The sequence below is a fragment of the Gekko japonicus genome, unplaced genomic scaffold, assembly GCF_001447785.1.
Source record: "Gekko japonicus isolate JY-2015 unplaced genomic scaffold, Gekko_japonicus_V1.1 scaffold1379, whole genome shotgun sequence".
Lineage (NCBI taxonomy): Eukaryota > Metazoa > Chordata > Lepidosauria > Squamata > Gekkonidae > Gekko > Gekko japonicus.
Genome location: NW_015163644.1, coordinates 54712 through 75024, shown reverse-complemented (window position 1 = coordinate 75024; position 20313 = coordinate 54712). Strand labels below are relative to the sequence as shown.

General features: G+C 44.0%; 1 protein-coding gene across 1 annotated transcript in view; it reads right to left on the bottom strand.

The window, feature by feature from the left end:
- The window catches only part of DOK6 (docking protein 6), a 133423-nt gene that overhangs the window by 81992 nt on the left and 31118 nt on the right, over nucleotides 1–20313 (bottom strand). The window contains exon 4 of the mRNA XM_015407626.1: nucleotides 1154–1292. Within this exon, the coding sequence (XP_015263112.1) occupies nucleotides 1154–1292 (139 nt within the window). The remainder of the gene's footprint in view (nucleotides 1–1153; nucleotides 1293–20313) is intronic.

Genomic DNA, 20313 nt, shown 5'->3' with positions numbered 1-20313 from the left:
GAGCAAGGTGTTCCATGCAGCACAAGAGTTCCTGAAGCTTGCTTTCTCCAGGGTGGGTGGGTGGGTGCAGCTCTGGGCTTCCTCTCACCCCACCCCACCTGAAACAAGCCCATGCTCCTTACACCCCGACCAACTTACTCTTCTGGCTGATGGCGGGAGAAGCAGCACGTGCTACCTCCAACTCCTCCGAGGCTGACTGAGGGCTAATGGGAGCTGGAGGCGGGGCTTAGGCTAGTGTTTAGGTTCCCTGACTGCCGATCCATCCCCAAACTAGTAAACAAAAGTTTCTTAAAAAAAACCCATGCTGCTGAGAGGGAAGAGAAGTGGCTGGGGAAAGGGAAGCCCCCTGCAACACAGGAGAAAACCAGGGGTGCAAACGCTGTTGAAGGGGGGGGGCTACAATGGAAGTAGCTGCCTTCCCTGGGATCCCACAGAGGAGAAGCAGTGGCGGCGTTGCCTGCTGCTGTGGGGGGCTCCACTCTCCCCGAGGTGGGCTACAGCCAGCGCAGGTTGGGCCGAGCTCCAGAGCCCAGCAGGCTCAGCCCGGGTTAGGAGGACGGGGAGAAGAGGGAGGCCACCTGGGAAGCCCGTCAGGGTCGCTCCACAGAGGCAGGCAGGTGGGTAGGGGCGAAGTGCCTCTCGGAGCCTCCCTCGCCTTGGAGTCTCCAAGGGTCAGGGAATTGCAGGGCTTTTGGCGGGGGCGGAGGGGCTTTTGGCAGGGGGGCGGGCGGGTACAGTTTGGCGCCCCTAAGGGCTGGCGGACTCTAGGCAAACGCATAGTTCGCCAAGTGAGTGAGCCGGCCCTGCCCATTAGTATCATACCCTCAGATACTTTTTAAACTAGGAGTGCTTCAAAACCACTTTGAAATGTAGCCTGGTATATGTGTATGCAATATAAAGAGAAATACTAATGTTTTCCTGGTTTGCACACTTGCTTTCATGCACTTAAGGAGGGCTCTCTCTATGTCTAAAGTATAGATTCTTATGATAAATTTGAGATAAAATAACTTATGTCACCATCAATTTTTTCTATATTCTGTTAATGCAGTCATGGTGTTAAGTTTCTTAACTGATTCTGCATTTTGATTGATCTCACAGTTATTTCCTTTCTAATGCAACAAATGCCTTTACGTTACTAAACAAAGGTCCTTACCCGTGCTTTCTGTTCCATCTCCATCACCAGTCTTTCATGTTGCTCAGCTATGGCCAGCGTTGCAGAATGGACCTTCTGATAGATCATCTCCCCTTCCCTTGTCTGAAAGGTGAACAGCCCTTCTCCCGTGTCACACATCCTAGGATAAGATTTTTTTAAGAAAATAAGTTCTTGCTTTACAACAGCAGCTTGATTTTTTTTAAAGTGTAGCTGTGCTTTTCCAAAATTCATATTACAATTGGAGTTGCTGTGTCAGTTGGTGGAAGATATCATTATTTTGCCAGTGGATAAATGATGAACTCTAAATGGCATCAGCAAAGCAATCTTTGCATTCAGGCTCTTTTTGTAATAGACACTTAAAATAATTATTTGCAGCACAATGATGCCACACGGTATGCACACTCCAAAGTTACTGTTTGTACACTCTTAGAATTACCCCTGCTACTTTTTCTGGAGCATGCACTGAAGTAAAGAGCTTGGGTATCATGTGTCCCTATGGGAAAGATCATGATCACTCACAACGTGAATTTGTTCTCGGGAACAGGAAACTGTGCACCTTTGAGACAATTTCAGTAGAATGTCCATGTTTTTAGAGACCTCTGCTAATCCACTCACTATACTCAACACCCACTACATTCATGTATGTACACTTAATATATGTGTACAAGCAGTAATCCACCAGAACTGACTTGACAACTGAGACTAGCCAGAAAATATTAACTAAAGGATCATGAAAGGAAGACGTTAGGTTAGGCCAAGACATATGGGGCTTGATACCCAGGGTTTCCAACCTCCAGGTGGGGCCTGGAGCGTTCCTGGAATTATAACTTATTTCCAGGCCAGAGAAATCTGTTCCTCTTGAGAAAATGTTTGCTTTGGAAGGTAGACTATATGCCATTAGACCCCACTGAGGCCCCTTCCTGGGCTCTACTCCCAAATCTCTAGGAATTGCCCAATTTGGAGTTGGCAACCTTATTGCTACTGCTGCCAACTTCCCTGAAACCCAAGCAAGAGTTTCTTTAGTGCCTGCTTGGTGTACCAACAGCAGAACAAACCTGTTTAACCCATGGATTTCCCAGCTTGAAATGGGAATATGTTGGGCTGCTCTGGTAATGATAACTGGCAATGTGGGCATATTGCCTGCAGTGTTGAACTATAAAATATACTGTATTAGAGTTAGGGTATCCTATATGTTGATCCTACCATACTTAGGAGGTAAAGCACTCCTGTTGCTTTTGTGTTCCTGCAAAGCTATAATATGTCAGCTAAAACACCTAACCTTTTTCTCCCTAAGATCATTCAGCTCCCAATTAAGGCCTACCTATGTTAGGCGTAATAATGACATCATTCTTCCCCAGCCATGTGATTCTTTTAGTTTGCCCCAACCTATTTACTTGCTTGGGCTGATTCTTTGTTTGCAGACAGCTTTCCGGAGTTAGCACAGATACAGCACAGGTAACAGCATGGCCCCAATTTATTCAGAACATCTCACAAGTATGTTCTATTGGGATGCAGAGTAAAACACCTTTGTGCTTTTTTGTTGTTCCCGTTAATTTCTGTGAAGATTATGCAAGGTATGTTCCCTCTTCCTATGTCAACTAGTTCCCTAGATAGAAAGGTTCTGGTTGATTTCAACACAAATTATATTATTGCTATAATGCTGCAATGACAGGAGAAGCCAGACAAACATAAATAAAAATACAATGCTCATCACTGATGCTCTACTGGAATGGTGGGATAGTCAATAAAGAAAAGGTTAAAGCATATAAACGTTCACAACAAAAGCCTGTAAAGGTTAACAAGTAAAGATGAGTCTGAAGTTAACAGACGTTGAGCAGGGAATGAAATTAATCAAAATGGTACATCTTGACAGTAGACAAGCCCTAAAGGTAAACAAAGGTTGTAGGCAAAAAAACCCCAACACCCTCCAAACAACAGTGATGCCACGGAAATTTAAAAAAAAAAAACACATGAAGGACAAGGACAGCAAGAAAGAACACACAGATATAACATTTCAACATCAGGATTACTCAAAAAGGTATTGCTGTTGATTTAACCTAGAGCTGCCAGACAGCAAATGGCTAGTAACATCATTAAGAGGGAAATCCTAGTTTCGGTGAATACTTAGGTGGACAAAAAGGAAAGTGGCTTCAGGTTGGTATACAGTAGAGTCAGTAAAGTCAAACCGGGTTTATATCAATAGATATTGGGAATATGCTAAATGGAAGATGAATCCATGTGTAAGGAATGTCATGAAAATAATGACTGTGGCTCAGTCAAGGACTGAGAAAAGATATACTAGTTAATGATAAATTAGTTAATGGTCAAGAAATATGATATTCACGGAGAATTTGTAGTCATTTTTAATTTATTTTCATGATTAAAGAGAACAAAAATTGTTTAAGATGTATATACATGAATTTATTGGATTTATCTGAGACTATCAGAACAGGTGTTTTATCCCAATAAGAAAATAAATTATTTAAGAATGTGAGCTCAATTAATTGAGACAGTTAGGCAGTGCTGACAGTTATTATAACATGGTCTTTTAAACATACAAATATGAGAATTCTGAATCAAAAACTTTGCTTATATTTGGATGCAGAAAGCTCTCTTTGTCTTGTAATTAATTAAGCAGAATTAACTATTGGTATTTCTATACTGTGTTAAATTGGTCAGTGTTAATGAGTTAATACATATAAAATAGAGGTAAAGAGTATCTAGTGATTTTATTGTAATAATAAACCCTCAATGACCCTTTTTGCAGGAGTTTAATAATGAGTTAAGTGGAAGACTATGACTTCTTAGGTGCAGATTTTTACATTGATTAACCTTACAGAAGTCCATTGCTTATGTTGGTTATGACATGGTCAATAAATAGATTGGGTGGTCAGATTCAGAGTGTGGCCAAGGATCCATCTGTTAAGGAGGACAGCAAAATAGTTCCCTGTACACACTTTCTCCATACCATGAATAATTTTATAAACCTGTATTTTGTCCTTCTTTTGACATCTTTTTCTAAGCTATAAGTCCCAGTACTTCAGCCTTTCTTAGAATGGAAGGTGTTCTGTTCAACTGAATTTAGCTGCCCTTAAAAAACCCTTTTCCTAGATCCCAAAGCATGCTCATGTTCAAACAGCAGCAGGGGAAGTCGTCTTCCCATCCCACTTAGAGACTTGAAGGCATCAAACACTGGAGATGGAGGAGAAATAATGGCTACCTAGTGGTGCAGCCAATGAATTGGCCAGGAAGGAGAGTCTACTTAAATCCACCTTTTGGTCTCTGTAGTAACAATCTGAGATTAGCCAGTTACTTTGGGGGCAAGCAGGAGTGTTTTTGGTCCCTGCCCGATTGGCCCACATAACTGAACTTTTCTTCCGAGGATCGTATTTGTGGTTGAGGGGTTGTGTTATATATAAACAAACCTAATCCTGATGTGTTGGCGGGATTTTAACTGGGGTTGGCAGGATTGATGCTTATTTAGTTAGACTGGGGAGTGCCCTGAGGCCTCTGACGATTGAGGGAGGCTGAAAAGTCTCAGGAGGATAGAGGGGGTAACTCCTCAATGCTGTACTTCAGCTCTGTACTGTTCAATGTGGAGGGTTGGGTTTGATGGGCAACATCTTTCTGTACAACTTTGATGCAGGGAAGCAAAATAAAAGCATGGATCAAGGTCATATTGAGCCTGGATCCAGAGAGGGAAACACAGTGATGGGTTTAGTTAGGGGGTTTTATTATTTGCACAATTCAGACTGTAATTAAGAAACCCTAGTTTAAGTAGGGTTGCCAAATGGGGCCGGGGGGCGGAAAATCCCCCGCTTTCGCGGTCCGATTTTCGACGTGACAAAAATCGGGCTCGGGGAAAACCCCCTCAAATGGCTGTGGCCCCGCCCCCAGGTGGGAAGTCACATCCGGGTGGCGTAGATATGGCGCGCGCAAAGCGCGCACATGCACCAGGAGATCGCCAGGAGTCTCCCGCTGAGGAGGTAAGGAACATTTGGCAACCCTAAGTTTTAAGTCATGCTATTTTGCCTTGGGCCATGATGCTGGGATACGGGGAAAATGTCCTCTTTGACATAGAGTGACCAGAAATGTGCAAAAAATCTGTACCACATATATGATGCTAACAATTTTACCATCGATTCTGCTTCACAAAAGGTTCTGTAACTGTTTGAAAATACAAAATGGTATGTGTGTGCATGCCTGAACATACTCATCCATCCATATATATGTGTACACACACAGGTAAGTATGTGGGATTCTATCTAGGAAGCAGGAATCAACTAACTAAAACATTTTAGTATTTCCCCTGACAACCTTTGGTGACTTTGCACATTGCTCATTGCCATAACCCACCTTCCCATAATCTTAAATTTATATAATATCTCAAATGTATAAGCATACCCAAAATACCTGAGATTAACATCAGATTCAGTCTCTCATATTAATCATATCTGGAGGAAGTACTTGAAGAAATAGGAGCAATTAGGTGAAAGCTGATTCCACTATCCTGTTCATGTTCTACTGAAGTACAAAAACACAAAGTCCTCTTCAAGTAACCAGATATGAAAACTTCAAGTTTTAATCTGACCATCTCAAAGGAACCACACTTGGCTGTTCACATTATGTGAGATGGACTGCCAACTAGAGTTTAGGCATGGGCTGGGATGTCACCAGTATGCGGATGAAACCCAGCTCTATCTGCTGTTGAGTTGCCAGTCTGACTCTAGTCCAGAAGATCTGGACCTGGCATTGCAAGCCGTAGCTGGTTGGTTTAGATTGAGCCGACTGAAATTGAATCCAACAAAGACGGAGGTCCTCTGCCTGAGTTGAGGCGGTATGGGGTTAGGGATCCTACTCCTGACCTTTGATGGGGCCACAATACTCAAACTTTTTTCTGTGGCTTCAGACCAACATGACTACCCACATGAATCTTGGTTCAGCTTAGTTTGGCTGAATAAGAAAATTGAAAATCTCTTGATCTGCACCCAAAACTAACCCAACTTATGCAGTCTTTCAGTAAATCTTATTTCCATTTGGTTTATAAATTAAAATAAGTTTATGTTCAAAGCAAAGAACAATATAAACAAACCACAGACTCCTTTGGAGGTTGACTTCTATATATATAAAAGAAAGTCCCCTCACCGTAAAATCAACGCCCAGGTCAAACCGCTGGACCTAGAGACACCAAATTCGGGGAGAGCACTCCTACCGTGGCGTAGGTGCTTGGTAAGAAGAGATTTTTAGAAATTCGACCCCTAAGTGGGTCAAAAGGGGGAAAATGTGCTCCTCCCATTGACTCCTATGTGGCTGCCAGGCAGCTGACTCTCTGCACCTCCCACTTTCTGAATGGTCAGCTGCAGAGCTCAGTGTTCTGAGGTAAAAAAAGCCAACAGTTACAGGGGACTGCAGACAGCTAATGACAGTTGAGGAAATCAGGAGTGGCCAAGAACCCCCTGTGAGGTGAAGCAAAGCTGCTGGCCCAGCCTCTCTGATGGCTTCCAACACACTCCCCCCAACTCCTACACCTAACAGGGGTCTGCCAGGTACAGCCCCACCTTTCCCATTGGCTTCTAATACTCCTCCTCCCTCCCCCTCCTACACTGGACAGGCAGCTGCCTGTCAGGTGTAGGAGAGGAGGTGGGATGACCCCCACCTCCTACACCTAACAGGCAGTTGTCTGTCAGGTGCAGCTCCACCTACACAGTGGCTTCTCATACTCCTCTCCCCCCTACACTGGATAGGCAGCTGCCTGTTAGGTGTAGGAGAGGAGGTGGGGTTGTTTTCAACACACTCCCCCACCTCCTACACCTAACAGGCAGTTGTCTGTCAGGTGCAGCTCCACCTACACAGTGGCTTCTCATACTCCTCTCCCCCCTACACTGGATAGGCAGCTGCCTTTCAGGTATAGGAGAGGAGGTGGGGTGGCTTCCAACACACTCCCCCCACCTCCTGCACCTAACAGGCAGTTGTCTGTCAGGTGCAGCCCCACCTCCACAGTGACTTCTAATACTCCTCCCCCCTCTCCCTCCTACACTGGAAAGGCAGCTGCCTGTCAGGTTCCACAGTGGCTTCTAATACTCCTCCCCCCTCCCCTTCCTACACTGGATAGGTAGCTGCCTGTCAGGTGTAGGAGAGGAGGTGGCATGCTTACAGCCGCTGGGGAGGGTTGCTCAGCAGGATTGCCTTAGCACTGCTGCTGGCCCAGCCTCCTCGATGCCTTTAAATACAATTCCCCCCAAAACCAGACAGGCCGGTGTCTGTCAGGTGTAGGAACAGGGCCAGGGTATGAATATTTATGGGGAGATAGTAAAGGACATTTCTAGGAGCCATTTCAATGCATGCCTCCCTCATGAACCTGAACAAGGAGGAGGCAACTTAGGAATGCGGTAAAGACATTTGCACATAATACTCCTGCAGTGCACTGAGCTGCACAGGCCAAGTACCAGCAAGATCACCCTGAGGTGCTTAGAACAACAGTCTCCATATGAGCAAAACAATCCAGGAACACAAGTATAGAGGCCATCACTTTCGTGGAAGGTAGCAGGAGTGGACTTAACAGACGACTGCTTCTTAAACAGACAGTTCTATGTGGCCTGCTCCAGAGTGAGCTCATCAAGCAGCCTGGTGATCCCAGCACCTGAGGGCAGAACCACCAGTGTGGTCTAGAGAGAGGTCCTTCAGTAGATAGAGAAAAAAAGTACGTATGTCTCACTTCATCTCTTACACTACAATCTTCTCCGTTGGAATTCCTACAACAAATGTCACATTTCAAATTTCACATCATCAATATTATAACTGGATTTATGGAACTTAAATACTGTAGTGAAGCACGGGTATCAGGCTAGTAGAATATAAACAGATCAAAGATTAAGGAACAGTTATTTAAAGGTTTCATTAAATAGCTGTTAGCCAAGCTGAAGTGACATTTCCTAAGAAGGTAATCAGAGGACAGATGCAATACTTTAACTTCCATTTTTGCCAAGGTGAAAACTATGCCTATTTCGCAAGAACCCAAATGAGTATAGAAACCAACCTCTTTCAGTATAGGTACAATGGGCAAGGTTTCCTAGGGCTGCACTGTTATTTGATTTCTATACTCCACTTTGCCCCACAAAGGTGACCTAAAGCATTTTACAACAGTATTATTTCCTTCTTTGTATTATCCTCATAACAATGATATGTGCTAGGCTGCCAGAGTGACTGGCTTGAAGTCACCTAGTGGGTAACTTTATTTTCTTTTACACATTTATCCCCATGTGGCTCCCAACCTATGGGCTACATCACTCCTCCGTCCCATACCTGCCCCCTCCCATACCAAGGGAAATATGTATGCTGCTACTGGTCTAGGCAGCACCATTAGTTAAAACAGCTGTGGATGAGGTCCTGTTTCTAAATGAATGGACCCTCTGTTTTCCCAGTGCTGGGGACAGGAGGAGAGGAAGGGAGAAACTGGCCCTTCCTTCAGTATTGGAAAACCTGAGGAATAATTGGCTACTCAAGCTTAATGGTGCCAGATTTTCAGGCACTTCTACATTAGGCTTGAACTGTTCTGCTCCCTAAGGCCTTCTTTATAGAAGCACTGCAGATTAAACTCAGTTTAGGGAATCCAGAAGTTCTGTGCCACTCCTGGTTGGTCATCTCACAGCTTTTCCAGACAGTTTTTTTTTGCCAAGGAGTGCCTTGCATTAGAGCATGCAGTGCTGAGTGTGGATGGCCCAGCTCAGAAGCATCTTGGTTGCTCCACTCTAGGCTGTGCTGCTTCCTTGAGCAAAGTCTTCAGAAACTTCATAGGCCAAATTCAATAGTGAGTTACGTAAAGTCTGACTCTGGCCACCTCTCAATATTCCAAATGCTGGAATGGAGAATTTAAAAGACAGCAAAAGAATTGTTATGGAACTGCATATTAGAAGACTATTATCCACACTGCAGAAGTGGCATGCTTTTCCTTTCAGTAAATACTCTATCTGGGCTTCCAAACTGATGTATAAATTCTTTGGCTGCAACAAGCTGTGCTAATTATGTTATTCCCTGATTGACTGAGGAGGCAGACCATGCATGCTTATGAAGAAATCAAAATGTTCTAAGCCCACTGTCTTCCAACATTAAATTTACCTTAAAAACACAGATTTGTAATAAAAGATGAGCATATACCGAGGACAGCATTTCTGAGAACCATCAGGTGTTCATTAAGAAGCCCTATTAAACTTATCTACATCACATGCCGCAATGAATAATAATGTAAACAAACAAACGAAAGCAGGATGGTGAAGCTAATTATCTATACAGTTTTAATGATGCATCCACCTTTTCAAGAGATGCAAGCAGTGGAGCAAGCTAAAATGTTGTCAGATAATTAATAAAAACCTGGTGCAATGCAATGAATCGTACATTTGATTTAGCACTCCTTTTTGCCTGATTATTATACCACTGCTTAACAGAGAAATACATGTGTAAAAGACATAACTTTATCAGAAATATATGGCATACCATTTTACAATGAAAGACAAATTTTGATTTATAAACTAACAGTGAATGGAGGGGAATGGATATGATTGTTGGTATCAGAATGTGCCACACATTTGATAGCTTCAGGCAACTTGTTCCATTTAGATCTCATTGCACAGCAATCCAAAATATTGAAATGTAACATGAAAAAAGTGTTCTGATTTCACCTATTGTAGACTGACTGATTTGTTTAGTTAGGGCAAGTGATTTTTCTACTATATATCAATTTGCATATAAAAGTGAGGTCAAGGGGTTCACTTTCAATACAACAAGGGATACTGAAGGATTTAAAGGCAATGACTGGCAAGTAACTGATAATTGTCTCATATCCAAATGGTAAGGTCAGAGGAAGTAATTAAAAGCAGAGTTGGGCTAGACCCTGGTTTCACTTGAATTCAAGATTTACTCTCTAGTATAGTGGGAAAAACAAGGCAGAGCAAGGTGAAAGAATACAGCTTAAAAGTGATGTTTGTATCACATTTTTATATTATAAAAATGACATAATCAACTTTCCTGGGGGGAGGGAAGTAGTGGCTATCTTTCCCCATCAAAGGTCCTTCTGTTTTTTCCATTATCTAGTCTGTCTTTGTTAGGATAAGAATATTTTCATTACATGGCATTCTGATTCCATATCTAGCCACTAGCTATTTGATACCCGGAGATAACTAGGTGATTCGTAATTCTTCCATAGATCAGAATGAGGCTTCCAGGCTCAATTTTAAAAATTGCCTTGGGTATTATGGCAATTGTAGAATCAAATGCCAGAAGATGGTTGAGTTCCACCTGTGGCAACCTCAGATACTACATTTAGCCACTATCTGATGCTGACCCATTGCTCTGTTTTCCCTAATGTTAACTATTTGCCAACATCTTAAAACAGTGGGGTCCTAAATAGGACATCACTACTGAAGTGCAGCCATATACATAAATTCAAACTTCAATCCATTCAGCTCTCAGATCAACATGACTGGAACTGATTTAAAAATGGTAATTAATTTCTTGGTGCCCAGAGCTTATGAACTATACCACATATGTGGTCATCAAATCAAGGTTTATCAAAGATAGGAATCATCTTGAAGTAGGAATCATGACCATTTTGTAACAATGAATGTATCCTTTGTATTCCTGGCCTATCATATGAATTAGTTAATCATGCAATTGCACGTCAGGAAGGTCATCAAGTCCAACACATATTCCTCGGCTTCTTAACTTATTTTGTGCAATCTTGAGCATGGTGCTCCACAAAGAAGGTACAAAAGCAAATATTTTCACACTAAGATGACTCAAGTAAATGAGCTGTGCTGAGCAAAGCCAAATTTTAAGAAGAGCCATGTATCATTCTTACATGTTGTCCAATTATTCTGGAACTACTGTCACATTCTGCTTTAAATCATACAATAGCAGGATGAAGACACTGACTTGGATCTATGGATCCATAGATTAAGTATGACATTCCCTGCCCGCCCCAATCCTAATGCAGGCCAAAATACCCCTAAAATACCTATGGGATGGTTGACCCACAGAATAGCTTGGAGGAGTAAGGAGGTCTGCCACATGAAGGGGGAAATTTGCAAATCCCACTCCCTTTATGAAGATTTAAGGTAAGATCCAAGCCACTGTAATCTATGCTAATGTTAGGCAGCACAATTATTAATGATTGTCAAACTGTAATAACCAACTGACAGTAGTCATAGCACAAGGTCGTAACACACCCTTGCTCAACAGGCCTTGTTTAGGAAGTTTACCCTTAGTATTTTCTCTCAGATTTGATCCAGTGAACATTGTTAATGTTAGTCTCATGCTTTACTGCTTGGCCATTTTTAATTAACCTTAACAAGAGTGTTCCGTTTCTGTTTGCACTGTAAGTAAGTATTATCTTTTGGTTGTTGTTTATCTTTGGTGAGACTTAATTGTCCCCCTGTGTTATGGAGTCCTGGTGATTCCTTCTGCACTAGTCACACTTTGGATTTGCTTAAATCCAAATTCATTCCTAGAAATAAATTCAGAAGCAACGTAATAGGAAATCAACACAGTGGGTTGGATCCAGCCTGCCTTTTCATTTCATCTCAGCTAATCCCCCTTCTTTACTACAGCCTTATTCCCACATGGCTTCTGCCCATGACAGTCTGCACAGCTTTTTTAGTGATCAATTAAGACTCCTTCCCCTCTTTTTCACCAATGGGAAAAACTGATTGGATTCAACCTAGTACACAGTAGTTTTTATTTATAAAGTACAATCTTTTTTATAAGGTTCAATTCATACACTAGATTCTTTGTGCATCTTCCGGCTCCTTTAGTGCACTGAAGCCTCTTGCAACCCATACGGCATAATTCAACAAAAACTCAACACTGATCATCTGCTACATAAGGATATCAGGGTGAGAGGTCAGTATGGTTGTAAAACGACATGGAACTTGTGAATCTGAGACTAATGTGCTGCTTGTGGACTTTGTCTCCATTGTTCTCATGTCAACCAATACATAAACCTGCCCCTTTACTTATATTGTTGTGTATGTATTCTAGAAGATGCTCCCAATATTTCCTTCGAAAATTCTTCGTAAGATAATAAACCCTTCCGCTGCATTATTCACATGCCTCTATGATAGGGGTCTCCAACAGGTTGCCCATGAGCTGCTTCTAGGTGCTGGATGCTGCAGAGTAGCTAGAAGACCAGGGAAAAGATTGCAAAAAGATCTGCTGTGGACCTTTTTTAAAAAAGCTTTTATTTCATAGAATTTTTTGTGGTCTGCTTAGCTGGTAGTAGGGCTGGAACAGCCATTAAGGCCACCAGGAAATGTTCTGGTATGTAAATGGTCAGGGAGGCAGACACCCCTCCCCCACCAGAGCTACCCTGGCCATAAGAGGGGTAAGACACCTTATGCAGGTGTGAACTGCTGCAAGCTGGTAGCCACTAATATGTGTGAAGCTGGCAAGAGACAGCAGCCCCACCTTGAACAAGGGGTGAGTGAGCTAATGGACATGAGTTGCTGCTGGCAGCCCTCACCATGCGCAAGGTAGAAGTGAACCACAAACTGCTGCCAAAAACTGGCACCCATACTCTTGAACAAGTACATATATGATAGTGAGGTTACCTATTGCATTTGACACTGGAGTACTAACTAGGCACGGGCACAAACCAGTGCATGGACCAAAATTCGTCATGAATTTTGGCCAGTCTGTGGTCCGTGAAGTTATATCGGTGGAGGCTTCAACATCATGAATTTCCACAATTTTTTTCCTGCACTCATCCCAAGTCCAGTGGCTTAGCTACTGGGTACCTTTATATTCTCCCCCCACCCCTGCTAGTGATCTTGTCTGCTGTCTATCATTGGGGTTTAAGAGGTTTATTGAATCAGATTGGATTTGCATATTGTTCCTGTGCTCATAAGTTTATGTTCAAAGCAAAGAACAATATAAACAAACCACAGACTCCTTTGGGTACCTTTATATTCCTCCTCCCCTCTCCTGCTAATAATCTCATCTGCTGTCTGCCGCTGGGGTGTGGGGGGTTTCTGGAATCAAGGATCAGATTGGCATCTTGTTACTGCACTCACACTAAGCACAGGGGCTCAGTGAACACCATGAGGGTAGAAGTGGATGGAAAGGGTGCTCATGGGGGGGGGAGAAGCCCATCTGGCAGGGGGAGGGGAAATGAGCCTGAATACCAGCTTATCCAGGATGTGCCCACTTGCTGAAACTCCATCTAAGCCATGACAGAGTGTTTGGTGAAGCAGAAGAGCATGGTGCAAGATTTCATCTCCTCTGTGACTATACTGCATGAGGAAGAGGAGCTCAGCATCAGCTCCAACAACTGGCTGACCCTCTCCCAAATGGTGTGTGTCGTGAAGCCCTTCCAGGACACCCCTGACACCACTCGACACCCATATGGTCAGCCTGGGGCAAGTCTTTCCTTGACTCAAAGGCTGGACAGGGGGCTGGCCTCCACACTGCAGCCAGGTCCCAGGGGGACAGCTGTACTCTCACAGTTCTGGACCTTGGTAGAGAGGCTGTAGGCAGGCATATCGAACAGGCTGCATCCTTTCAGCAAAGACCAGGAGTAGAAGCTGGCCTGTATCTGCGACCCATTTATCAAAGGTAGCATTGCTCTCCATGAGGCAGAGCTCATGGAGTGGAAGCATAAACTCTGCAGAGAAGTGTGGAGGCTTCAAGCCAGTAGATATGGCCAGAGACAACAGCAGGTGGAAAAAGCTGGGGAGGGAGAAGGAGGAGCTGCAGACCAGCACCTCTGCCTCCAAGAGCCTGATCAGGCAGAAGCCCCACTACTGGTTGTCAGTGGTAAGGTGGGAGGTCAGCAGCAGCAGTGGGGAGGCCAGGTGTGCCATGTTGGAGGATTTAGCACAGGTGAGGGAGTACCTTTCCAAATCTCCCAAGCCCACCTTGGCTGATCCCCTCAAATACTAGTCACACAAGGCCGTCATCTGAGCCAACTTCTCTTGTGTGTACATGAATCTCCTCTCCTGCCCTCCCACCAGTGTGCAGAGCAAACAGGTGTTCTCCCACCAGGGAATTCTTCGCAGCCCCCACCACTCTGTTGGGACCTGGCCAACAGGTGTTCTCCCACCTGGGAATTCTTCGCAGCCCCCACCACTCTGTTGGGACCTGGCCAGGATAGATGAGTTGGCCTTCCTCAAGGGCAACCTCCCCCTGCTAGGCCACCCCGCTGCAGACCTGCTGGAGTAAGATCCAGGCCTCGCAGTGTTGTCCCCCCTTGTGTCACCTCCCCCATTCTTTCTCCTCTCTGGTGATCTGGTATGCCTCCTATGGGTTGCACCCTTGGTGCTTGGGTGGGAGGTTGGCAATCTCTGCTGGGTGGCCCCACAGCCAACCCAAACAACATCTACTGCCCTGAGCTGGCGTTGACTGGGAGTGGGGTATAAATTTGATTGGTCCCGGTCACACATGCTGGAAAACATAGGGGGGAAAGCGAGCCTATTTGCACCACAGTAATTTGACCTGCCACTGCGTGATCAGACGCAGCGGCAGGTGAATTGGGGTTGTTTCTTCACCACGTGTTTCCAGCGTGCTTCATCAAGGGATCAGTGACGCAATCTGAGCGCGCTGGAGTGATCACACAGGAAACTCCGTCTGCGGCACGTCGGAACCCATTTGATACTGAATTTTCCCAGGTATTTTTTAACTCCGCATCTTTGGCGGAGTGAGACGGGTTGCCGACGGGTGTGGGACACTTGCCAGATGTTCCCGTGTGATCGCGCTGTTAAATCCGCCCAGCAGTCCCATGCGGCTACTTCTGCATGTGATCAGGGCCATAAATAAATAAATAGATTGTAAGCAAACACCTACCTCATGAACCAAATAACATCTACCTTACAGCACAACACCTACATTCATAGAAGGACATCCACAGCAGCAAACATCCACCTCTTCACACATCTGCCTGTACAAACAAGCCCGCTTGACTACCCCTTTTCATTGCATTTGTACAATTCACATTTACAATGGATGATCTCTTATCTGGACAATGTGTTCTGCTAATAGTGAAGAACTGTGCAGAAATTTCAACTAGGGGTGGGCTGCATCTAGGGGATCTTTGTGACTGGGTCTGAGGAGGTCCCTGTGTGGGAGGCCTGCCAAGCTACCATGGAATCATTGTGGGGAGCCCCCATTGAAACTCTGGAGATGCCTGGTCTGCCTTTCTTTTCTTTTTTAAGCCCTCAGAGGGGATTTTTAATTTTTTTATAATACTACATAAACTACCAAGAAAAAATAGGAATAGGGGGACTACACTTAGGGAGAAAGAAAAGATAACCCACACTAAGCTAAAAACACAAGGTTACGAGATCATGCTGTTAGTAAAAAAAAGGCTGTTAATCAACAATATACTTTGTGAGGTCCTGTCTTTCTAAGCTTATATGTTAGATTGTTACTTGTTATGAGAAGATTTCCCGAGCATCTCCTCCAGCTCGCTTCATAAAGGCAATTTGCAAAGTCCTTCCACCTTTACATCTATACTAAAACTCTCTAAATTCTTGATAGCTTCTTAGACGTTCACTGCAGCACAATCTTCTTCCATCCAAAGGAATAAAACCGCTAGTCTTAAGCCTCTTCCACTCTGGTCTCAGGGTCCAGTGGCTTCTCAAAGATTTCTTGATTATGAAGGGCATCTCCAGCTCTTTTTTCTCAGCAGACTTTAAGATGACACGTTCTAAGAACACTTGCAGGAAAGAAGTTAAATCCTTGTAAATGTTTCCTGTTTCCCTTGTACTTTTTCTTCTTTTCTCATTGAGATCGCTGCTTAATTTAGTGTCCATCTCTTCTTCTCCTCGGAGTTTTCGCCATCTTTTTTAGAGTATCTGCCATTTCAACGTCTTATTTTCAATAAAGTCTCTTTTTTCCTGGCTTTGCAAATCGCATACGCTGTTAAAAGCTCATGGAAATCTCCCAGGACAGGCTTACACGCTTGCAAATAAAGTATTTCAGAAGTATCCATTTACAACTCTCTCTCTCTCTCCCCCCCTCTTCCGTTTATGTAAACGCGTCAAAGAGGCACCCCCCTCCAATCACTTAAGGGGTTTCAGGGGGGGGATTTTGCTTCAAGTATCCGTTTACAATCGTTTCTCTCTCCCTCCCCATCCTTGTTTATGTAAATGCATTGAGAGGCATCCCTCTCTCAGCACGTTATCACTCAGAAAGTTTTTCCTTTGAGGGGGAGGGGATTTTCTCTTCTGAAGACAAATAGCTCATTTTCACTCACAGTTCACTCCTTAACTCACAGTTCATTGTTGGTCTTTATCTTGACCACACTCTTAATCGCTCCTCCCCTAGATCTCCTGCGCTTGATCGGGTCGACACAGCTTGTGGCCTCACTAAGAGGAAGCAGTCAGTGAGAGGGACTGTCAGGGCGGAGGGGAGCCTCCATTTCCCTGCCGTTAGCAGGAAAAGAGGCTCACCCTCAAAAGCCCTATGGCTTGGGAGTTATCCCTGAACTCCCATCAGGGTGCTGAACCAGCAGCACCTCTCCCCCTCGTTGCTGTGAGGTACGCCTCCCCAGAGAGCTGGGAAAGGTGTCCGCCATCGTTGTGTCATAGACCCCGCCTCCCCTGGTCTGCCTTTTTGATGTCTTCCCTTTTATCTGTGGAGTAGAAGTATTCACCATGGTGGATGGGTGCATTCCGGCCCCAAATGCAAAGTCGAATAATACATCTCTGTCGGTGGGTGTGGTCTGCATTTGTCTGTTTCCACCCTAGCTAGTGGGTTCCTCAGCTGAATACCAACAGCTCCCAGCTACCGTGGGAGCCCCCATCAAAACTCTGGTGGTGTCTGCCTTTCCATCTGTGTTTTGGGCACTGGCTGTATGTTTCAGTTGTGGGTGGGGGCTGTGAATAGATGGGTACATTCTGGATCCAGTCGCAGAGTCAAATAAAACACTCATGTTGGCGGTTGTGCTCTGCACCTATCTGTTTCTGCCCTAGGTGGTAGGTTCCTTGGCTGAGTACCCACATTCATTATACCCCCCTGCTGCTGTGGAGGTACTTTAGGGACCCCCGTTGAAACTCAGAGGATGGCTGGTCTGTCTTTCTGTATACCTGAACCTGTATAATTTATACATGATGGGTAGTCTTGCTAGCTTCACATAGTTTTCCACTTATCCACGGAGTAGAAGTATTCACCATGGTAGATGGGTGTGCTCCACACCCTCCCTGCTTCCATGGGGGTACTTTGGGGAGCCTCCGTTGAAAGTCTGGGGATGCCCTCCTTTCAATCCATCTTTTGTATATTGGCTGCATGTTTCAGCCCTTGGTGAGTGTGGTCATGCTTTGGGGTTTGGGTGTCAGGGGTAGACTCAGGGCTTTCAAGCCACCATGTCTTACTTCCTTGTCAGGGCTTTGACCTACCACGTCTACTTCCATTTCAGGGCTTTAACCCACCATGTCTACTTCTTTCTCAGGGCTTTGAGCCACAATGTCTGCTTCCTTCTTAACACTTGGAGCCACTGTGTCTACATACGTCTCAAGGCTTGGTTTGTTGTTGTATGCTGGTTTCGGTCTGGGTCTGTCTGGGTCTCAGGGCACACTGCCCTGGTTCTCCTGGGTTGGCAAAAATGCCCACCACCTTCAGTTTCTACTGGAGAGATTCTCAGGGACTTTGATTCTCTTTCTGTTCTGCTGGGCTTCTGCCCTTGCTTTTTTTTTTTTTGCTGTGTTTCCCCCTTCCATTGGAAACAATGAAGTATGCAGGCACCTTCTTTGGGGGGAGGGCATAACTTAGAACCCGTAAATCTAATCCTCACCAAACTTGGAGGGCGGGTAGAGGAGTCAGCTGGAGATGTGCTGTGAGTTTGGTATCTCTAGCATGCTGGGAGTGTGTGTGTTCAAAACATTCCTGAACCTGCACTTCATTTCCTCAGAAGGCACTTTCCTGGGGGCATCTGGGGGTGGTGTAACTTGGACCCTGTAAATCCAATCCTCAAAAAACTTAGAGGGCATGTAGAGGAGAGTCAGGCAGATATGTTCTGTGAGTTTGGTTTCTCTAGCATGCTGGGGAGCTATCCTACTGTGTCACAAACTTACCAAACCAGTTTGGTTCATAGGAACTGGGTTTTTTGTCTGTGACAGTCTGTGTTTGGTCCGTTGACACACCATGAACCATGAACTGAACTGTATTTTCCTGGTTTGTGCCCCTGCCTAGTACTGACTTCCCTGTATCAGTACCATGGACATCTATCAGACTCAAAGCTTCTCTCCAGATTTTATCTACTGAACACAGCAAAGCTATTTATTGGTTCTGTTTTGCAGCTTATGTGACAATGTCAAGTAGTACACTGTGTTCTTAGCTGAAATTGTCTAAACAAATAAGTAAATAGGTACTTATAATTTTCAAAGTGGCAGAGCAACAACACTTTTCTTTAGGTCACTGAAAATACACTTGCCACTCCTGAGTTAATGCAACATATAAAGTACGAGAGCCATTTTTAATCAAATGCATGTTCTTTTCTTTAAGTCTACAGAAGTGCAAAATTCAAATGCTTTATTTGTTCAACATTTATGAAAACAGCCCTAAGGTAACTGTTCACCTTTATTAGAAAAAAAAGTGATAAGATAACCAGAGACAAAGTGGTAGTTTTTACTGGCACCATCCAGCTAAATGTCAGCCCTGTTAAATTCCATTGATCTCAGACAGAAAAGAATGTTAAGCACAAGTTTAACTCTCACACATAAAAACCAATGGGATAACCCTGACCATGCAATTGTGGTCTTGGTACAAATGGCTTTGTTGAGTTTAAAGTGAATGTCAAGACATCTTTTACATTGTTCTTAATTTAACTGTAACATGAGTTCACACATCAGTAGTCACATGACAATTCTAGTTACCACTTGATACTCAGAATGTGTGAAATGGCTGTCATAATTCCTTATGTAGTTCATCATCACCTGTTATTACCTCAGGCAATTTCTGAATAAAAGGAGAAGCTTGGAAGAGAAAAATCCATAGCAGACTTTTTAAAAAACCTAATAGCTATTTCTTACATTAAACCCTTGTGCTACCATTTTTCCTGATTATTTTGACTCATGATGAAGTTCCCCTACTCAGAAGCTGTCAGTCACAAAAGCTATACTGTGAATATTATCCCAATAAAGCCCAAATTGGCTGCACAACATCCAGTTTGGTATTAAAGGGTTAAACTGTGGCTTGTAAATGGCAATTAATATTGCTCAGCCTAGTTTTAGAGTACCAACTTTATTGTCTCTTTTGGGCAGGGTATAAATCCAATCTCTTCTTCTTCTCCTTATGAAACTATTATCCACACTCAGAGGCAAGACTGAAAAAGATCTATAATCTATTCCTTCCATGAACAGACTTGTGGGTTTGAAAAAGGGAGTGACAAGAGGCTAGATTTGCTGTCAATGGCCTTAGGAGGGTGTAACTATGATTAAGACGGCACTGTTTGATGAGGAATTCTTTCTTCAAATATCCCCCCATGAAAAAAATTGGTAGTCTTTCCCTCACATGTGTTGCAAGGATTCATTGCCAATTATATTTCATTCTATCAAAACATTCCCTTTGGAAGAAATATAGAAGCATAGAATCATAGAGTTGGAAGGGACCTCCAGTGTCATTTAGTCCAATTCCCTGTACAATGCAGGAAATTCATAAATACCTCCCCCTCCACACCCACAGTGACCATTGTTCCATGCCCAGAAGATGACAAAAAACCTCCAGGATTGCTTCCTGACCCCAAAGTGGCAATCAGAATTTCCCTGGGCATGTGAAAAAGGGCCACAAGAACTAAGCACTGAGGTAACCCTTCCTGCCCTCCCTCTCATGAACTGCCTAAGTTCACAGAATCCACATTGCTGTCAGATGGCCATCCAGCCTCTGTTTGAAAACCTCCAAAGAAGGAGAGCCCACCACTTCACAAGGAAGCCTGTTCCACTGAGGAACTGTTCTAACTGTTAGGAAGCTCTTCTTAATGTTTAGCCGAAAACTCTTCTGATTTAATTTCAACCCGTTGGTTCTGGTCTGACCTTCTGGGGCAACAGAAAACAACATCACACCATCCTCTAGATGACACCGCTTCAATTACTTGAAGATGGTTATATCACCTCTGAGTCATCTCCTCTCCAGGCTAAACATACCCACCTCTTTCAACCTTTCCTCATAGGATTTGGTCT